Consider the following 19,023-nt stretch of genomic DNA (forward strand, 5'->3'; position numbering starts at 1 on the left):
CAGAGCGTCTGGAGTCTGGGGACAGATTACAGAATGGATAACAAGGCAGATGCAAGAGAGAAAGTAGAGAGTGATGTTTAAAGGTCACGATTAAGATTTCAAAAGGTTGGGAAGTGATATGGCACCCAGACTGTTGCAATCTAATTATTGATTTCACCTCAGGAATTAGAAGCAAAATTTCAAAAATTCGCAGTTAATACTGACTTAGAAGTTGCAGTTAATACTCAGGAAGAGTGTGGAAAAATGCAGGAAAACATTAGTAAGCTCAAATAACTCATGTGCAGTAGATAGGTCTATTTCAATGTTGCCAACTGTGAGATGATGCAGTTTGGTAGGAAAGAAGAGGGAGGCCAAACACTACTTGGGCAATCGGAGGCTGAATGCAAAAGGCTTGGCTACAAAAACATAAATGACTGAATGTAATTATATATTCTACTAAGGTCATTGACAAAACCACATCATTGGAATTTCCTTATGGAGGGATAGGATTGGAAAGTAGACAAGTAATGTGAAACCTTTATTAAAGTATCAGATGGTTTAACAACATTTCAAGTATTGTGCACCATTCTGATCTCCATAGTATGAAAAGGATAAAGGGGCTTTGATGAAGGGGTGAGAAAAATGTACAAGGATGATTTTGGAACTGGGCAGGCAAACTTGGCAGGGAATGTGGAACAGAAACTGTGACTCTTATCTCTTAAAAATAAAAGGAAGGCCAAGGTAACTTGATATAAATCCTCAGACAAAGATGAATTTGACAGGGTGAAAATGTTCCTGCCTCAAGGCCATTGGAAATGAGAGGAGATAATCATGATATAATCACAAGGAAATCCAGTAAGAAATAGTTTTGAAATTTTTTGGAGTATGTACAATTTGAAATTCAAATACAAGCCTTCTCCAATCATTATTTCTTGTCCTCAAGCTCTAACCAGGATGCAAATGGATGAGGAAATTTTGGAAATAGTGTCTGCTCTGCAAAAAAAAATTGAGAGAGCAAAAATAAAGTGAGAAAAAGAAATATATTCCTACCGTCCTTATGGCTATAGGTATTCCAGATTCATCAACAGGGCCAATTCCTGCATAATGCGGCGCTTTAATTACCGTGACTTTCTTCTCCTCCTCTGATGTCCTGTAAACCGGGTCAATGCTCATTATGTCTGCACCAGGTGATTTGCTCTGCTGTGATGTACTTAGGTTCTCTGCAAGGAAAGAAATTGATGTCATGTAGGAACCAAATCAAAATGAATAAATCATGTCCTTCAGTGCCTTGAATGACACCAGTTCTAAGCATATTGTGAGGATTGGCAGATTGAAGGCACTTTGGGTTCCTCAACTCAAAATTACCAAAATAATTCTTCCACATTACTCCCATGTGAAAATGTCTTTAGTATTGAGTGTGTTTTGACTGCGGTATTCCAGCTTGAATATCAAGTTATGTAGGAAGAATCCGTTCACTTAAATAATCACTCCCCTGTCCATTCCCACACTTAGATAACAAAATAAATTAAATGGCACATTACAATCAGAATTAGGGAATAGATTATATTTTGATGAATGGCTTTTGCCCGAAGCATTGGGTTTCCTGCTCCTCAGATGCTGCCTGACCTACTGTACTTTTCCAGCACCACTCTAATCTAGACTCTGGTTTCCAGCATCTGCAGTCCTTACTTTTGCCTAGATTATATTTTAACTCAACTGGTACAAATTGAATCATTTCATATTTCTCACTCAAATTTAAGTTCAGGCTTCATGAAAGGAAGAGTTCACTTCATAAAAGTACTTTAAAATATGGATTAGAAGACCCATTAGTTATCCAACAGAGTCTTCAAACACACACATGACATTTAGTCATTTCTGACAAAATTATGTAATGAGCTTATACATAAAAAGGACACAAATCACAGAGATGTATACCCACAATGTTTCCAAAATACAAAGCCCATCACAGGAAGATAAGAAATAAACCTTGAACTGCAAATGTACTCCGTAACATGATTACTCAATAAGATGCACAGTGGCTCAGTGGTTAGCATTGCTGCCTCACAGCACCAAGGACCCGGGCTTGATTTCAGCCTTGAGCGACTGTTTGTGTGGAGTTTGCACATTCTCCCCATGTCTGCGTGGGTTTCCTCCCACAGTCCAAAGATGTGCAGGTTAGGTGAATTGGCTGTGCTAAACTGTCCATAGTGTTCAGGGATGTATAGCTTAGGTGCATTAGTGAGGGGTAAATATAGAGTAGGAAGAATGAGTCTGGGTGGGTTAATCTTCAGAGGATCGGTATGGACTTGTTGGGTTGAAGGGCCCATTTCCACACTGTAGGGATTCGATGCAGCCACCCATCTATTTGGCTATCTGATGCTGTACCTGGAGTCTTTGTACCATAGAAGACTGCCAAATTGTTAATGGTGAAGTGTCACAGGAACTAAGAACAATGGACAGTTTTAATTCCAATATCTTGATCCCAACACCTGGGTGCACTATAGCTGGTGAGATTCCAATGGCGGTTTTGGAGAAAATGGCTACTTAAGTAGCAGCCGCTAGGATTCCCATCCAGTTAAAGATGGCGACTGGAACCCTACTCTTGAGGGCCTACAGGGGGCTAACAGTCTCACCATCAGTGGTGGGCACTGCTGAAGTATAATATGAGATGTGAGGGTGCCTCCAGTCCCCATCACTGGACACAAATAACAATTAAAATGGTTCAGAATCAGCCGCTGGTGAAGCCTCATTTAGCAATAGGCGGTCCTTGCTGCCATTCATTGGTGTGGCGTTTACCCCGTTGGATAGAGCTCCAGATTCCGACAATTACTCAGTATGGCACTGGGACGCCATGACTGTTTCATGGACAGCTCCTGACTTGATGAGTACCAAATGCACCACCAGAAAATCTAGATGGTGTCAGAACAGTGCCTTTAATCAAAACCTCATGGTATTTGAAGAGAATAATTGATCAGATAACCAGTACTGGCAACACCATATCTCCACAAGTAGAATCTTGTGGAGGCAAGAATATGGTATGGATTTGGCCTGATTAGATTTCATTCCTGTTCTCCAACAAAAAAAACCTACCTCCTTGAGCTCTTGAAAATTCTGCACCAAGTCTGCAATTACTTCATGGAAACGGTTTGTGTGATGAGATAAATAATGACTCAGCACTTTGACATAAATGTACACAAAGGTAAATTTAGGTGAAAACTCTGATTGTGTACCAGAACTTCAATGAGAACATGCCAAATTAAATATGGCTCAATGACAAAAAAAAAGTGTCATTCAGTATCGTCTGATCACTAGAACTAAACTGCAGCAATAGTGAAGTTCAATTTTTAATGAAAGTAAGTGGTGAGAAATGGTAAGCAACACCAATTTAAACAGGACTAGATTTTACATCCACGTTAAACAGTTGCTGACGTTACTTGGTATTATGTGGGACATTCAGAGACAGGTCTATCTGACTTAGTGGTGCAATATTAAAGACATATTTCCAGTTTATGTTTACATGCTTCCATAGCATCTGCCCTGTGGGAATAAATCAAAGCGTCATTGGAATTAGAATAATATTGAATTTGGCTACACTTATCGGTGAGGGCAGACTGTTTGAGGAGATAAACTGGAAACTAGTTGAGAAACTGCAAACTTTAATGGCATTCACTGTGCCTTGGGAAAAAAATATAAACTTTATGAAAGTGGGCAATGGAGGAATAAAGATAAGGAAAGAAGGTTAATTACATCAAATTATATAGAGTTGATGCGGGAAAGTAGCATTGAGGAGATAGTCAGTCATGATCTACTCCTATTCCTAAATTTCTACACTGGATTGGATTGCTCTGGTAACAGTCATCCCATGGGCCTCTTCTGAGCCCATATTAATTAGCAGCTATCTCCTCTCCTGTGTCATTGGTGTCCTGGGTAGCAAGGAATGATGGAAACATGGTGTGTATGAATTAAGGGTTGAGAGTGTGGTGCTGGAAAACCACAGCAGGTCAGGTAGCATCCAAGGAGCAGGAGAATCGATGTTTAAGAAATAAGCTCTTCATCATGAATCAGGCCTCATTCCTGATGAAGGGCTTATGCTCAAAACGGTGATTCTCCTGCTCCTCAGATGCTGCCTGACCTGCTGTGCTTTTCCAGCACCTCACTCTCGTCTCTGATCTCCAGCATCTGCAGTCCTCACCTCATACTAGTGTACAAATTAAACCTGGTAGGAACAGATCTGAACTTTATTGTGTAGAGTTGAGGTATCCCTTCAGATCTGGTGCCAGTATATCTTTGAAAGAGGTAAGGTGCCCTTTGGAATCACCAAAAGTAGGCATGACTCCCTGTAAAAGTACATTAAAAAGTTGTCACCTCATTGGAACTTTATTGGAACGCGTCATCTTCCACCTCAGAACACTTCAATCCCATGGCATCAATGTAGATTTCACCAGTTTCCACATTTCCCCTTCCCCCACCTCACCCCAGCTCCAACTTTCCATCTTAGCACCGCCCTCATGACCTGTCCTACCTGCCTATCTTCCTTCCCACCTATCCATTCTACATTCCTCTCTGACCTATCACCTTCATCCCCACCCCCATTCACCTACTGTACTCTATGCCACTTTCTCCCTACCCCCTCCCCCTCTCATTTATCTCTCCACTCTGCAGGCACTCTGCCTTTATTCCTGATGAAGGGCTTTTGCCCGAAATGTCAATTTTCCTGCTCCCCGGATGCTGCCTGACCTGCTGTGCTTTTCCAGCACCACTCTAATCTAGGCTCTGGTTTCCAGAATCTGCAGTCCTTGTTTTTACTGTATTGGAACTGCCAAAGTGTCAAAATGTACCTTCACCTTCACACATTGAATACATTGTCTGAGCTGAGATGACACCGATTATTAGATAAACTGATGCCACCTTGAGAATGTGAGTCTGGAATTTAAAGAACCTATTAAAGAACCTAAACCACCATATCCCATTCTAAAAGATGAAAGACTGAATTTAAATTTGTTTAAGAATTATAATCGGGTGTTGTGTGATTTTTTTTAACTAAAGTTGTTTAATATATCATTACAACCCCATGACACTGTAACCCTCAGCTCATGCTTCCAAATAAACCTGTTGGACTATAACTTGGTGTTGTGTGATTTTTAACTTTAAAATTGTCAAAAGTAAGTATCGAAAGGACCTTTCAAGCGGAACTGTCAAAAGTCTCAAAATAAACTGTTAAAAGCACTTTCAAAAATGTCAAGAGAAACTGTCAAGAATAATTGTCAAATTGAGGTGTCATGACTTCAAGGCATTTAAGAAACCTGCCTATTAGATCTTTACGGTGTTAAAGGTTAGATGTTTAAGGTCTTCAAAAGAAAAATTATTGCTTGCTAAACTGTCAATATGGAAATCAATCTGGATTAGATTAGGATAAATAAAGCAGCCTGAAATTTTGTAAACACAGTCTTGGTCATTTTTGTGCAGATCTGGTTGAATGAATACTGAATGAGTAAAATGTTGGGGGGTGGGGATTCACCATTTTGGAATGCGATGTTTGCCTATGCATCCACTGAATTTTCATTTATCCAACACTCTCTCTCCTTGTTTTATAACAAAGCACATGGCCACCTCCATCATTCATTAATGCCATTAAATCATCCAACTTTTTCATATTCTTCACAAACTTTTCCAAGAAATCACAGAGAGTTAAAACAATAAAGGACTTTGTTTCACCAGTACCAGTGCAGAGAGAATAACAAACTTTAAATTACTGTTCTCAGAGGGGATTTTACAAAGTTGCGAAATGAGGATTTTTCTTCAAAACAGTAAAACATTTATTGGCCAATTGAGATACTTCATAATGCTAAAATTATAACATTTTCATTTTCACTATCTAACCATGAAATTAATACCCATAGAACACAAAGGTCATGATTTAACAACATATTTCAACAACTGTCCTTTAAATACTTAGAACTTTAAGCAGTTTGAGTTTTTAAGCATTTCGTATTAACCGGCACGGTTTCTTATTTATTAGACAAATTCTAAAAAAATTACAAACAGTTGTGCATTTTAAATTTTCAAATGTACAAAGATAACTAATTGGTTGCATTAAGATATGCAAACCAAATGTCACTGCACAACATAGGTCATTGTTACAGATTAAACAAATGTTCATTGCCAAATTATTAATTCAAAGCCTATAACACAACTGCACAAAGTAAACATTGCACAGAAACAGCTTACCCATGGTTCTGCTGTGTTGCATTGTAACAATGTTTGGATTTACTGAAGGTGATGAAGAATAAGCTGATGATGGTGAGAAGGGCCTTTGCAAATAACTCATTGGACTGCTGCTATCAGTGCGAGAATTTCCATTCACCACCATCTGTATACATCAAGAACAAAGCAGACCATTATCAGTACCCAGTAATGAACTGATACCACTTTATTAAGGTGGGAGGATGCAAGATTTCGTCACCCACGAGAGGGAACAGTGGTGATGTGATTAGTACGTACAGAAACATACACAGGTCACGAGTGTGAGAGTAGAGTGCCATCTGATATCAAGATTGCTAACGTGAATTTACAGTGAGCTTTCTTCCAAAGCATTCCAACTTTCCAGACAAATGCTTTCACACACTACTGCAATCTTACAGGCAGGGATACCGCTCCTATCATCCAATACCCCCAACCCCACATTAGTTTAGTTTCACTGCATTGTGAATTCTGACAATGCTACACAATGGTTATCCCCAAATGAGGGAATATTAGTTCCAATGAAAATAAAACTAAATGTATTTTTTGTCACCTCATGCAGTCAGTGCTTCAATATCTACAAAACAAAACATGAGTTAGAATAGGATCAATGATGAAAGTGACAAGAATTTGGTAAAACACATTGTTATTTTCTTGGGGATCTGGTTTTGCTAATAATGTCTGGGGTTTGATCCATTTTTGGAAAAGGTGTTGGAGCATGTGCCCACATTTGCTAAACACTCTCTCTCCTGATTCTATATTAAAGCACATGAACCTTCAGCAGTCCTGCCACCAACAGTCCCTAACATTATTAAACTATGTGACTCCTTCACGTTTCATTTCCTTTTGTTCATTAAGAAATCACATGGATTTTAAGAAAAAGGAATTAGCTTCATTAATATCAGCACAGAATCTCTAACAAATGCAAAATTATAGTTCCCAGTAAGGATTTTGCAATGCTATGAAATTAAGGTTTAAGAGAAAAATTCTGAGGCCAACTATCTGCAGGATGGTTGAAGCAATGAACCTGTATCTGGATGTCTTTTGAATTTTTCCTGCACCTATATAAGCAATGTGAATTTACACACAGCCGTGTGTTCAAAAGATCTTCAAATGCAATGTAATTGTGGTAAATTGTAGGTTGTATTGCAATATGACTCAATAGAGCTCTCGGCCATGTTACTGACCATAAGAACTTTGCAATTAGCACAGATATTGTTAAACTTATTTTTAAAATGCATTTCCTTTGTAGCAAGATAAACCAAGGGAGGATTTTCAGTTCCCTGAATACATTCCAGAAGGTGTTAGTTTCAAACATACAATAGAAAGAGAATTATGAAATTGATGGAGTGAAAATAAGATGAGAAGAGGAAAGGTTAGTTCAATTCTAATTTATTCCACTCAACAAATCATTGAGCAAATGGAAATATACACCTTCCACAGCAATTCTGCTTGCGCTTAAAGCACTTACAAGAACAGATTTTGATAACAGGCAAAAGATCCAACATTTTTTGATTTATATTAACTAATATTGCAACCTTTCATTGTAAGTTCATAGTTTGAAAAGGTCTTGATAAATTGATTATAGTTGCCCTTCTCATGCTGATCACGGCTATTTTAAAGGTCCTGATGGAAAATAATGGTTATCACGCATATTCTAACTATTCATAGTGACTCTTTCAGTCTTAATTTGAATTGGATTTTTAATATCTTTAATCATGTGCCCAAAGCATCAGAAATGGACAAAAGTTACATGATATAAATTCAAAAGAACTTGGCAAATTCCTAACATTGGCAAATATTTTAATTGGTCCACTTTGTTCCTAATTTGGAATCACTGGGAAGACTGATGCAACACAGTCAAGTGAATAAACCAGACCAACAACAAAAAAAGAGACATCCATATTTGCTAATTGACAAACTGTTAGTAGGTAGCAGTGGTTGCAACTGGCACAAGTGGGAATTAAGTAAATTATGTGGCAAATAACAAGACACGATACAGAACATGCGGACACCTTGAATAAGGGATTCTTGTTATGCTATTCCCTACTTGAATTCTGCCACCTCTTTCAGCAAGGTGGGTTAACAGGAAGGGTAATTACATGAGCGGGAGCAGTAGTGGTGGTAGTTGTATCATCAGTTATTGCAGACATCCGACTCAGGGTTGGGGATGGAGTGTCAGAATGATCCGTGGTTTCGTAGCCACAGGTTTGCAGCTCATCTAGAATGGCCGTGGAGGACTCACTCAGGTTGCAAGACGAATATTCACTCAGAGTGGAGTCAGTAACAAACGAAGATGCTTCATTCGGGTTTGTGAAAAGATTCGAGCTCAGGGAAAGAAGATTGTAAGATGACAGGGTAGGGTAACGGGCTTTCAGGAGGTGGGAAGGGATGAAGTCATCGAAGGTTGGCAAGGTAGCTGGCTCTTGCTCCACACCATAGCAAGGCGAGAGAAGAGTCCTGTTAGTAGGTAGCAGAGGAAAAGGTGAAGCAACGTCTGGTGAGATTTGCCGGCATCCTTGTGATGTATTAATCTTGGATGCCATTTTCTCTTCTGACTGACTTTCAGGCTGAAGGAGGGAGAATATTATAGGGGTAAACATAAAACAGGTTATTAAATGTTGGGGACAATTAAGCAAACAGTTTTCCAAACAACATCTTCAGTTAATTCTCAAATTCCCATTGAATGTAGGATGTAGTAAAACAAAGTAAGAACATTGCTTCCCTCTGTGCCTCAATTATGTTGTTAATGGTGATTATCACAGAATTTGCATTTAAATTTGATAACAGACTTCTAAGCTGTTTCCAAAGTACAAAAGAACTAGGTTAAAAATCTCAACACCAGGTTATAGTTCAACAGGTTTATTTGGAAGCACTAGCTTTCGGAGCGACGCTCCTTCATCAGGTGATTCATTAGGCAACCACCTGATGAGGGAGCAGTGCTCCGAAAGCTAGTACTTCCAAATAAACCTGTTTGTCTATAACCTGGTGTCGTGAGATTTTAAAGTTTGTACACCTCAGTCCAGCACCTGCATCTCCAAATCACAAAGGAACTAATAATTGAGCTCCTCACACTGTACTGCTAATTAAAGGTTTGATTCAGACTAGTAGTCAGCAGCTCCTCACTGGGGACCACTCTCAAGCTTCTTCTTCACATGTTAACATCACAGTTCAGCACAGACAGGGAACAGGCCACAAACCCATTAAAGTATGCACCAACATATTTCCCGTGTGTTAAAGCAGACACTTGATGCAGTGAAAATTAAAACAAAAATGCAAGTTCGCAAATCAATGTACTTTCCATGGCAACACCTCTATCAATCAGAGTCTTCTAACTAACCAATCAGCACTCTCCTCATTCAGTATAAACGCTGTTTTCCCTTCGTGATTAATTGCCTTTTATTCAGAGCTTATGGACATCGTTGGCCACTGCCCATCCCTAATTGCTCTCAAACTAAGTGACTTGTTAGGCTTCTGCTTCCAGAACTCTTCTCTAAAAGGCATGTAGATCTGTGGAATTCACTCGCCCAGAGTATGGTGGGTGCTGGAACATTCAGTAACTTCAAGGAGATGAGTCACAGATTTCTAATTCCTAATGGGTTGAAGAGTAATGGAGAGGGGGCAGGAAAGTGGAATTGAGGCTGAGGTGAGATCAGCCATGATCGTATTAAATGGTGGAGCAGGCTCGAGGGGCTGAATTGCCTACTGCTGCTCCTGGTTTCTATGTTCTTATGTTCGTAGTTCTGAGGGCAGTTAAGAGCACATTAGTTTAATTCAGGAGTCACACATAAGCCAGGCCAGGGAAGGCTGGTGGATTTCCTTCAGTAGAGGGCATTAGTTTTACAACAATTACTGTGGTTACCTGATCAGTGTTAGCCGAGCATTTGATTCAAGATTTTTACTGATTTTAGATTTCTTTGCAATGGTGGAACAGAGGTCCCAGAACATTAGAGCCTGTGGTTCGGGACAATTAGTGCAGAGACATAACCATCATGCTACTGCTTCTCCAAGACAAAAACACTTAGACAAAAAGTGACTTTTTCCATTCAGTTCAAAAATACTTAATTAAATCAAATTTTGCTTTTGCCGAATATATGATTAGAACTTCCAAGGTATTAAAGCTAAGAATTTTACTGCAAGCCTCAATAACTCTAATTTTATAAAATCTATTAACATTCATACCATAGAAAATTGAAAACTTATTCAACCAAATAACTGGAATACATTTTTACCAGAAAAGTGTAGTTTCTTGCAAGGATAAAATTTCTTCTCCACAATGAAATTAAAACCTATTTTTAAGACTGGTGGAGTGAATGTGGAGAGTTAGCATTTTGAGTCCAGTGAAAATTCTCCAGTTCTGAAGATGGGTGTTGGACCTGAAATGTGAACTGTGTTTTCCCTCTGCAGGCGCTGCCAGACCTGCTGAGTTTCTCCAGCAATTTCTGTTCTATTTGTTTCAGATCTCCAGCATCCACAGATCTTCATTCAACTTCAGTGAATGAGTTCTTTGAGATCAGCAGCAGATTCTGTGCCAGTGCCAATACTTGTGAAAATATAATAATTTGTGAATATAGTTGTGTCTAACTTGTCAAAGTTGAACAAAATTTAGACAAATTGTTGTTTTTCAGACTCATTACAGCAGTCTCTAAAAATAAAGGGACATTTCAAAGTCATATAGCTTTGAAAGATTGATTTAAAACTTATTCCTTTTAGAGATTTTTTTCCATCACCATAACTACTGCTGATGTAATAACTAGTACTAAAGTGAGAAATTTAACTTACATCACCAATGCCAGAAAGCTCCTTCAAATAAAAATACAGAATCTCACTTTAAAATTGCTCAACCTGGGAAATTTTAATTAAATAAAGGAGTTTAAAATTAAAACAAGTCAAAGGCAAAAGTAAAAAGTGCAGAAGGTCAAGCAACAATTTCCAGAGCACTGTTTTATTCTTTATCCAGTTTTAGGTCAGGCCAGGAACTCTTCACGATGCCTAATTGCCCTGCTATGGAGTAGCTTGCTAGGCCATTTCAGGGGACAATTTCAGAGTCAGCCACATTGCAGTGGATCTGGAGCCACACGTAGGCCAGAATAGGTAAGGATCTAGGAGAAAGTGAGGGCTGCAGATGCTGGAGATTCACTAATATTTTTCAGTGAAGGAAATCTGCCATTCATACCTATTCTTGAGTGTGGTGCTAGAAAAGCACAGCTGGTCAGGCAGCATCCAAGGAACAGGAGAGTCAATGTTTTGGGCATTGCATTCCTGATGAAGGGTTTCTGCCCAAAGCGTCGACTCTCCTGCTCCTCAAATGCTGCCTGACCTGCTGTGCTTTTCCACAGGTATCAGAATAGGTATGAATGGCAGATTTCCTTCACTGAAAAACGTTAGTGAATCAATCAATGGCCATTCCATGATGCCACCACTGAAACTAGTTTTATATTCCAGATTTATTAAGTGATTTTAAATTCCACCAGGTAAAATTTGAACCTGTGACCACAGACCATGCGTCCAAGCCTTTAAGTTACTTGCCTAATGATGCTGTCCCTTTGCCACAGTCAGAAAAGCCAAAAGGGAAAGGTTTTGGAAAGGTAAAAACTGAAAGATTTGGCAGGGCAGAGAAGTTTTTATCATTGTTTCTAGATATTATAGGAGGTCAGTGGAGGCAAGCTGGGAAATACCACTGAAGCATGATGTGAAGGTAGAATGCAGTAAGATCATCAAATTTGGCAGAAGTCAGCAGGTATGCAATTAATAGACTAAGGGAAAGGAAGCCTGGGGAGACTTATGGGACAATGGCAACGCTCAATTGGAACTGCTGATGAGATGGATGGAGGAAGCAAACTTCTGAATGAGCCAGTGCAGCGACACTAAGGATAGCATTCTAAAAGTCCCAAGAAGGTCTGAAAGTGCTTCACAAATAATTATATATCTTCTGAAATATAGCCACCGTTACAGCATGTACCTACACACAGCAAAGGACCTAGATAAATGACCAAATAGCTTTGTTTGATGATACTGGTTATGAATGCTGGGCAGGACACTAAGAGACCTCCCTTCTATCAAATTCTATCAAAACAGGTTTCACTGCGGCAGGATCAATGGGGCTAATACTTTAAAATAGTAACTTGTTTAAAAATCGAGGCTCACTACCTGACAGTATTGTGCAACTTGCTCCAACATCTGACTTGAATTTTATGAGATGCCCATTGACATAAATCTTTCTGTTTCAAAATGTTTGGTCTGGGTCACTGATTTGCTATTGGAAAACTATGGGTTTATTGGATTATGCTATACCTGATTTATGTCTTTGTGTGGGCAGTTATTTGGTCTTTTGTTTTTCTGTGGCTGTCTCCTACTTCAGCATATTTTCTGAAAGTGAACTATTTGCTTGCAAAGAAAGCCTACAGTTTTACTAGCTGGGGACTGTCCATGCCTGTGAGGTTTCTTTCCTCCACAATGTTGACAAGACTTTAGTGTTTGATAGCTAACAAACTAAACCTATCTCCAGGTTGTAGAACTTATACAAGTGTCTGGGCTGTCAGAACTTAAAAGGAATCCAGACCCTCACATAGGATACTCAGGCTAAGACAAAAATCTTAAAACCTTTTAGGCAGCACATGAAAGAAAACTGGAAAGAGTCAGTTAAATAAGAAATTAAAGAGATAAGGTAAGGGTGATATTTCTCTGGGATTGAGTTGCTGAAAGACATATTGCTGGTAAACAGGTTGAGCCTGTGTTTTTGCTGTTCATGTTACAATCTTTTAGAATTGACTAACATATACATAGCTATATATATAGCTTTGCTTGTTTACTTTTCTTTTGTAAAGTAAATTTGTGTTATTTAGCTAAAGAAAATTGGCAAAATTGAGTGATTATGTTCAGAGACAGACTACCATGATAATGGGCCACACTTATAAAGCTCATTAGCTAAAAGTCAAGTTTTATTCTGGGATCTGCCTGGTCTAGTATGGCCAACACTGGGTTCTGTCTAAGCACCCTACGATCTGTATGTTCTTGTTTGCTATGATCTGCCTGTACCTCTTACAAAATAAAGCTTTTCACTGTACTTAGTACATTTTACTACAATAAATCAAATCGAAAAATAATATTTCAATTTTTTTACACGAACCTTTCTAGTGCCTTGGGATGTATCATTTTATTAAATGCAGATTGTTGCTGTAAATGCAGAGCCTGGGGTGACCACTGGTTTATAGCCTTGAACAAGCCCTCAATTCTGAAGGCTTGAGAAAGAGTCTGATCAAACTTAAAATACTAACTCTGCTCCTCCTTTCACAGATACTGCCAGAACTGCTAGGCTTCTCCAGCACTTTCTGCTTTTACCTCAATTCTCTCTTGACCTTAATAGCACTCCCTAGATAAATTTGGTAGGTGAAAGCTGATCAAGCTATTTAGTCCTTCACTTGACCTTATGATATAGGAATAACATTAGGCTATTCGGCTCCTCTGGTATCTCCATCATTTGATCATAGCTAATATGTTTCTCAACTCCTCTCTCTGTCTTCACCCCATTACCAATAATCCCCTTACTAATCAAGAATCTAGATATCCTTATCTTCAATAAACTCAGTCACTTGGCCTCCACAGCCTTTTGCGGTAATGAATCTCACAGAGAGATCAACAGGCACAGATCTAGCGTGACTTAGAATCAAAACTGAAGCTTTGCTGATATCAGAGTAAATGAAATTTCTCCAGATCCCTTTGAGGTTTCCAAACCATATGACATTTCTAACAACAAAATCTTCTGGCAAACTTCTAACTCACAAATCCCAAGGAGCAGAGCAATCTTCAACAATATCCATAAACTACGTTTGTGCTTAACTCACAATATTAGCAATCTGATCTCCAGCTATTATTTGTTCCTTTAAGGCTCCTATAGACAATGTAAAGAAAATGTCACACATAGATTGAACAACTGAAACAATAATTTGTTTACCTCGAAATATGAAAACAATAGTTTGACATGGTACTACACCACATGAAATATATCCACCCATCCATGCAAGGAACATACTCCATTCAATGAGCCATTGAGATCAGCCAAACATTATTAATGATTAGATTGTGACCTTTCGGTTATTTCTAAAAGGTAATAAATAAGAAAAGAACTGAAAACCCTGCCATGTTGACATCTGAATGCAGCTTTTCAAACTGGTGTCTGTCTGCAAGGTCAATGGATTTCTATATTTTTCCATTCACTTGCTAACATCTTTCAATTCAGTTGCACCACAGCCATTTTATAAAACTACGAAGTGAGATGAAGAGACTACATGAGAGGTAGCATGCTACATTCACTCCAAGACTACCGTATTAGAACAAGGATCTCAGTAGAAGAACAGGGCATAAATGTGATGATGAGTTAAAGAAGTACCTATCATGGAGAATATTCCAGATGCTGTGTGGAAAATGCAAGGCACGGGGATGAGATGGTTGAATAGTGGTGACACAATGCAGTACAGAGTATTGTGGCTATGGAAGTCGATTGAAGAATGGTGCAGTGATTCTTAAAATTCATTCATGGGAGAGAGGTCAGCATTTTTTGTCCATCTCTAACTGCCCTTGAGAAAATGATAATTGAGCTGCCTTCTTGAACTGCTACAGTCCATTTGGTACAGATATACCCATAATGCTGCTTGTGGGGATCCAGGATTTTGACCCAATTAACTATGATATCATTCAAAGTCAGGATGGTGAGTGGTTTAGAGATGGATTTGCAGGTGGTGGTGTTCCCATCTATCTGCTGTTGTGTTCATGTCTTTCCAGATGGTAGTGGGCATGGGTTCAGAAGGCATTGTTGAAGGACCTTTGGTGAATTTTGCAGATGGCTTGCACTGCTGCGACTGAGCATCAGTGATGGAGGGAGTGGATGTTTGTGAATTTGGTGCCAATCAAGTGGCCTGCTTGGTCCAGGACAGTATCGTGTTTTTTGAGTGTTGTTGGAGCTACACCCATCCTGGCAAGTGGGGAGTAGTCCATCACACACCTGATCTGTGCCTTGCAGATGATTACAGGCTTTAGGGAGTCAGAAGGTGGGTTGGAGTAACCAGTCCACTGCCTTAACCAGAACTTCCACAGTAACATGGAAAAGTCTGGAGGCCCACTTCCAAGCCATTTCTGTGTTTACAAGCATTGTCTCCAGTGTGCAGTCAGAGTGAACTTCCTGTTTACAGCAAAAAATGCTCAATTTCCCAACACTCCAATTAAGTCCAACTCAGTTTTTTTTAACGTATTTTTTACCACAATATCAGCTATAACAACCCAACACCACTTCAACAACACGAACCTGACTGGCAAGTTCTGATTACACCATTGAAGCTAACAAGTATTTTTTCAAAACAAACACAGAATCTCACTTTTAAATTGACTAAGTGGAACCTAGAAAGTCACAATTAAATAAAAAAGACTTATTTTTAAATTGCCAAAAAGAAAAATATATTTCGCCTTCTGTCACTTGATGGCACAAAATTAGAAGAAGAATTTATATAATACCTTAATCTTAGTTCCTTCAAGGTAAGCACAAAAACGGAAAGAGGAGAAGGAGTCATGAAGAGGTGACAAAACTTACCATCAAAGAAAAGGATTTGAGGGACATTTTCAAAACCTGAAGGAGACCTAATAGATAGACAACTCCAGGCTGCAGGAACATGACAGGAAAGATTCTACCACATACAGTGGGGGCTGAATGAACAAAGGTTGCAGTGGAGAAATCCTTTTGGTTCATGATCCCTTGCAATGATACAAATTGCTCGTTTAGAACACATTAAAGTTTGCCAAGTACCTGACCCTTGAAAATGGATCAGAGCTGAAAAGGCTAAATCTGTCCATTGTAAGCAGATTTGGCAACTTCTCCACCTTTAAACTGCAGGTCTTTCAGGTAAAATGTGACACACAAGGCTAGCTATTGTGTGCACCTTCTGAAAATGTGTCCAGTCTTTCAGTCCCTGACTTATCAAGAACCTATCCACCTCTACTTTAAAACTATTCAAAGACTCTGCTTCCACCACCTTTTTATAAACTAGAGTTCCAAAGTGTCCTGCGCTGTTTGACTCTCTGCAACTCTGCTGCCTGTTGCTATTCTGGTTCCTGCTCCTGCCTGGCTCTGGTCCAGCCTCTGCTGCTTCCTTCACTGTTACATCCAAGTGACCAGAAACACCAGGCTGACCTGCCCTATCATTATCAGTGTCAAAAGGTGTGGTGCCGGAAAAGCACGAAAGCCCTCATATTCCTGATGGAGGGGTTATGCCTGAAATGTCGACTCTCCTGCTCCTCAGATGCTGCCTGACCGGCTGTGCTTTACCAGCGCCACACTTTTTGACTCTGATCTCAGCATCTGCAGTCCTCACTTTCTCCCTGCCCTATCATTTCACATGCCTGAGGTGATGAGTGAACAAATTGCATGGAACGAACTGGTCAGCGCATTCTTTGACACCATATCTCTAGACCTGAGTATTCCTGCCCAACATTAAACCCTACACTTATCATCAGGTGCCAAATGCATTCACTTATCAGTGAAACAGACGTAACCAGGATGGATGTTTCTCAAAACTAAAATTGCAGCCGTTTGAGACTATCCACAGTTTATGATGCAGTGTCAGTTGTCTTGCAGCAAACCAAATGCTCTTACTACTCTTTCACTGTCCCCTTAGCTTTGGGAGCTGTCCTGATGAAGTCACAGACACTGTAAGCTGCCAGCTCAGAAAACATGAAAACTACTTCAGTACAACTACGACAACTGTAATAAAAACAAAAAAGTGCTAGAAAACACAGCGGGTCAGGCAGCATCCATGGAGAGAAAGCAGGCTAACGTTTCCAGTCTAGATGACTGTTCCTCAGACCTGCTGCTTGACACACTGTGATTTCCAGCATTTTTTGTTTTCAGTACAAATTTCAGCATCTACAGCAATTTGCTCCTGCAGCTGTAATAATGCTTCTCAAAAAATAATTGAAGCTATTGATCCTACGTATCCCACAGCAAATTGCAATTGAGAGCTAACTGGTTAATCTTTGAAAACTCTGCAAGTAGGAATAAAATGTTAAGTACGTTGAAAATTGCTGGCAATTACAAAAAAAGGTATATACCAGATGATGCCCTGAGGAGCGTGTACAAGACTGCACTTCAAACGTGTCCTTGTGAAGATTCCTTCCACTGTTTGATGCAGATATGGTTGGGAATCCTTGTGTGTCGAGCCCAGGCTCTGTTGTATGCAGACTTGCTGGAGCTATCTGAATGGAAAGAGAGGCTGTGTGTCTCTCAGGCTCTGTCCTATCGCCGAGTGGAAGTGAATGAAGTGAGGGTTTCACAGAGCTGTCAGGCTGTCTCACATTGTGGGTATTAGCAATGAGCTGATCCTCGGGCAAGGTTAGCTTGATGGCGGTGATTTTACGCTCTTGGAAGCTGCCCTGACTTTTCTGAAGGGAAGAGTCAGCAGTGCTACTATCGTCTACTTTGTGAGTTAAGTTCTGGGCAACTGCTGGCTGCTGTACGGGAGAGGAAGTTGCGCTAGAGTGTTGAAACAATTGCAATGAATTGTGTGAGTACTCTTCCTTATTAGTCAAGCGGGTAATACTGGAAGCTATTGGCAAGCTGGATTCTGGGACTGATGGCCAACTGCCATGTATAAGGCCTTGGGTTGAGCTAAGTGTTACATGGTGGCTGTCAGGATCTATTAGTGGACCCCAATGAAAGCTTTCCTTTCTCGGTGGTGGTGAAGGAACCTGTCAGAGATGACCACACAGCAGGAAAGACACAAACCATACAGGGAGGAAGGAAAATAAAAATGGAAAACATCAGCATGGAGAATTCATTTCAATTACAACACTGAGCATTACTTAGCGAATACATTGAATGTGATCTATTAGTATATATATTAACTTATTTTTTTGAGTGTCAATACTGAACCTGAGTAATCTGCAAAGGTCTCCCATTTAATTAGACTTAGCAAGCATGTACAGACTTTCCCAGATAGTTTGTGTCTTAAATCAAATTAAAGGACCATCAACAAAAATTGCTATCCACCCATTCATTCGTTGTCGACAGAACAGAGTTTAAAATCAGGAATTTGGAGTGTTTCCTTCACTCATTAGCCTACGGTAATTGAGCCTTATATAGTATCTGAACAATTATTGCTGCTCATTAACACAACACAGCCTCAAAGCAGGGAATAGGCGTGTTGACATTTCTGTGTCAGGAACTCTTCAGGTACATAAATAGGTACCTTTAAATTGACAATTGCATCTGGATTCCTCCCCAACTGTTAAAAAAAACTGGTAAGATTAGAAGGTTCTGTCAGTACCAATGGCATGTTAAAGTGAGCACTTGAGCAAGTAAACAAGACATTGGACTAATGGAGATGTGAAGCTGATGATTTACTGCTTTATAAAATGCTCCTAATTGACTTCAGTCGCTGGAAGACACAGCTCTGACTCATATGAAAGTGAGTGGCATGTAGGGAACCCCTTATTATTAATATATCTGAAATGCAAAAAGACAACTTAATTTAATGTCTCTCATGCTGCAAATCAAAACAACAAAGTTATATTAAAACAACACAGCAATTTAAAATTCAAGATGTTATGCTCAGAAATAAGCGTAAGCCTCTGTGATTTTAAGCCTTTGATTTTCAGAAACAAATATCAACCTAATATGATGACAAACAAGGTTTATAATCTTGATGGTGCACATCACATTAATTCTGATTACCATTTGTACATTTTAATAGATAGTACAATATTTGTTGAGTAAATTCATTAACAAGCAAGATTAAATTTGCAACAAAGCAATTAGCA

The 19,023-nt window shown here is 39.4% G+C and overlaps 1 protein-coding gene across 1 annotated transcript in view; it reads right to left on the reverse strand.

The window, feature by feature from the left end:
- LOC132822257 (sorbin and SH3 domain-containing protein 2-like) overlaps positions 1 to 19,023 on the reverse strand; it is a 306,243-nt gene that overhangs the window by 145,785 nt on the left and 141,435 nt on the right. Inside the window, exons 6-9 of the mRNA XM_060835395.1 lie at positions 17,317 to 17,952; positions 8,322 to 8,789; positions 6,208 to 6,349; positions 1,030 to 1,199 (exon numbers count right to left, since the gene is read on the reverse strand). Coding sequence (XP_060691378.1) covers positions 1,030 to 1,199; positions 6,208 to 6,349; positions 8,322 to 8,789; positions 17,317 to 17,952 — 1,416 coding nt within the window. The remainder of the gene's footprint in view (positions 1 to 1,029; positions 1,200 to 6,207; positions 6,350 to 8,321; positions 8,790 to 17,316; positions 17,953 to 19,023) is intronic.

The sequence above is a fragment of the Hemiscyllium ocellatum genome, chromosome 2, assembly GCF_020745735.1.
Source record: "Hemiscyllium ocellatum isolate sHemOce1 chromosome 2, sHemOce1.pat.X.cur, whole genome shotgun sequence".
Taxonomy (NCBI): domain Eukaryota; kingdom Metazoa; phylum Chordata; class Chondrichthyes; order Orectolobiformes; family Hemiscylliidae; genus Hemiscyllium; species Hemiscyllium ocellatum.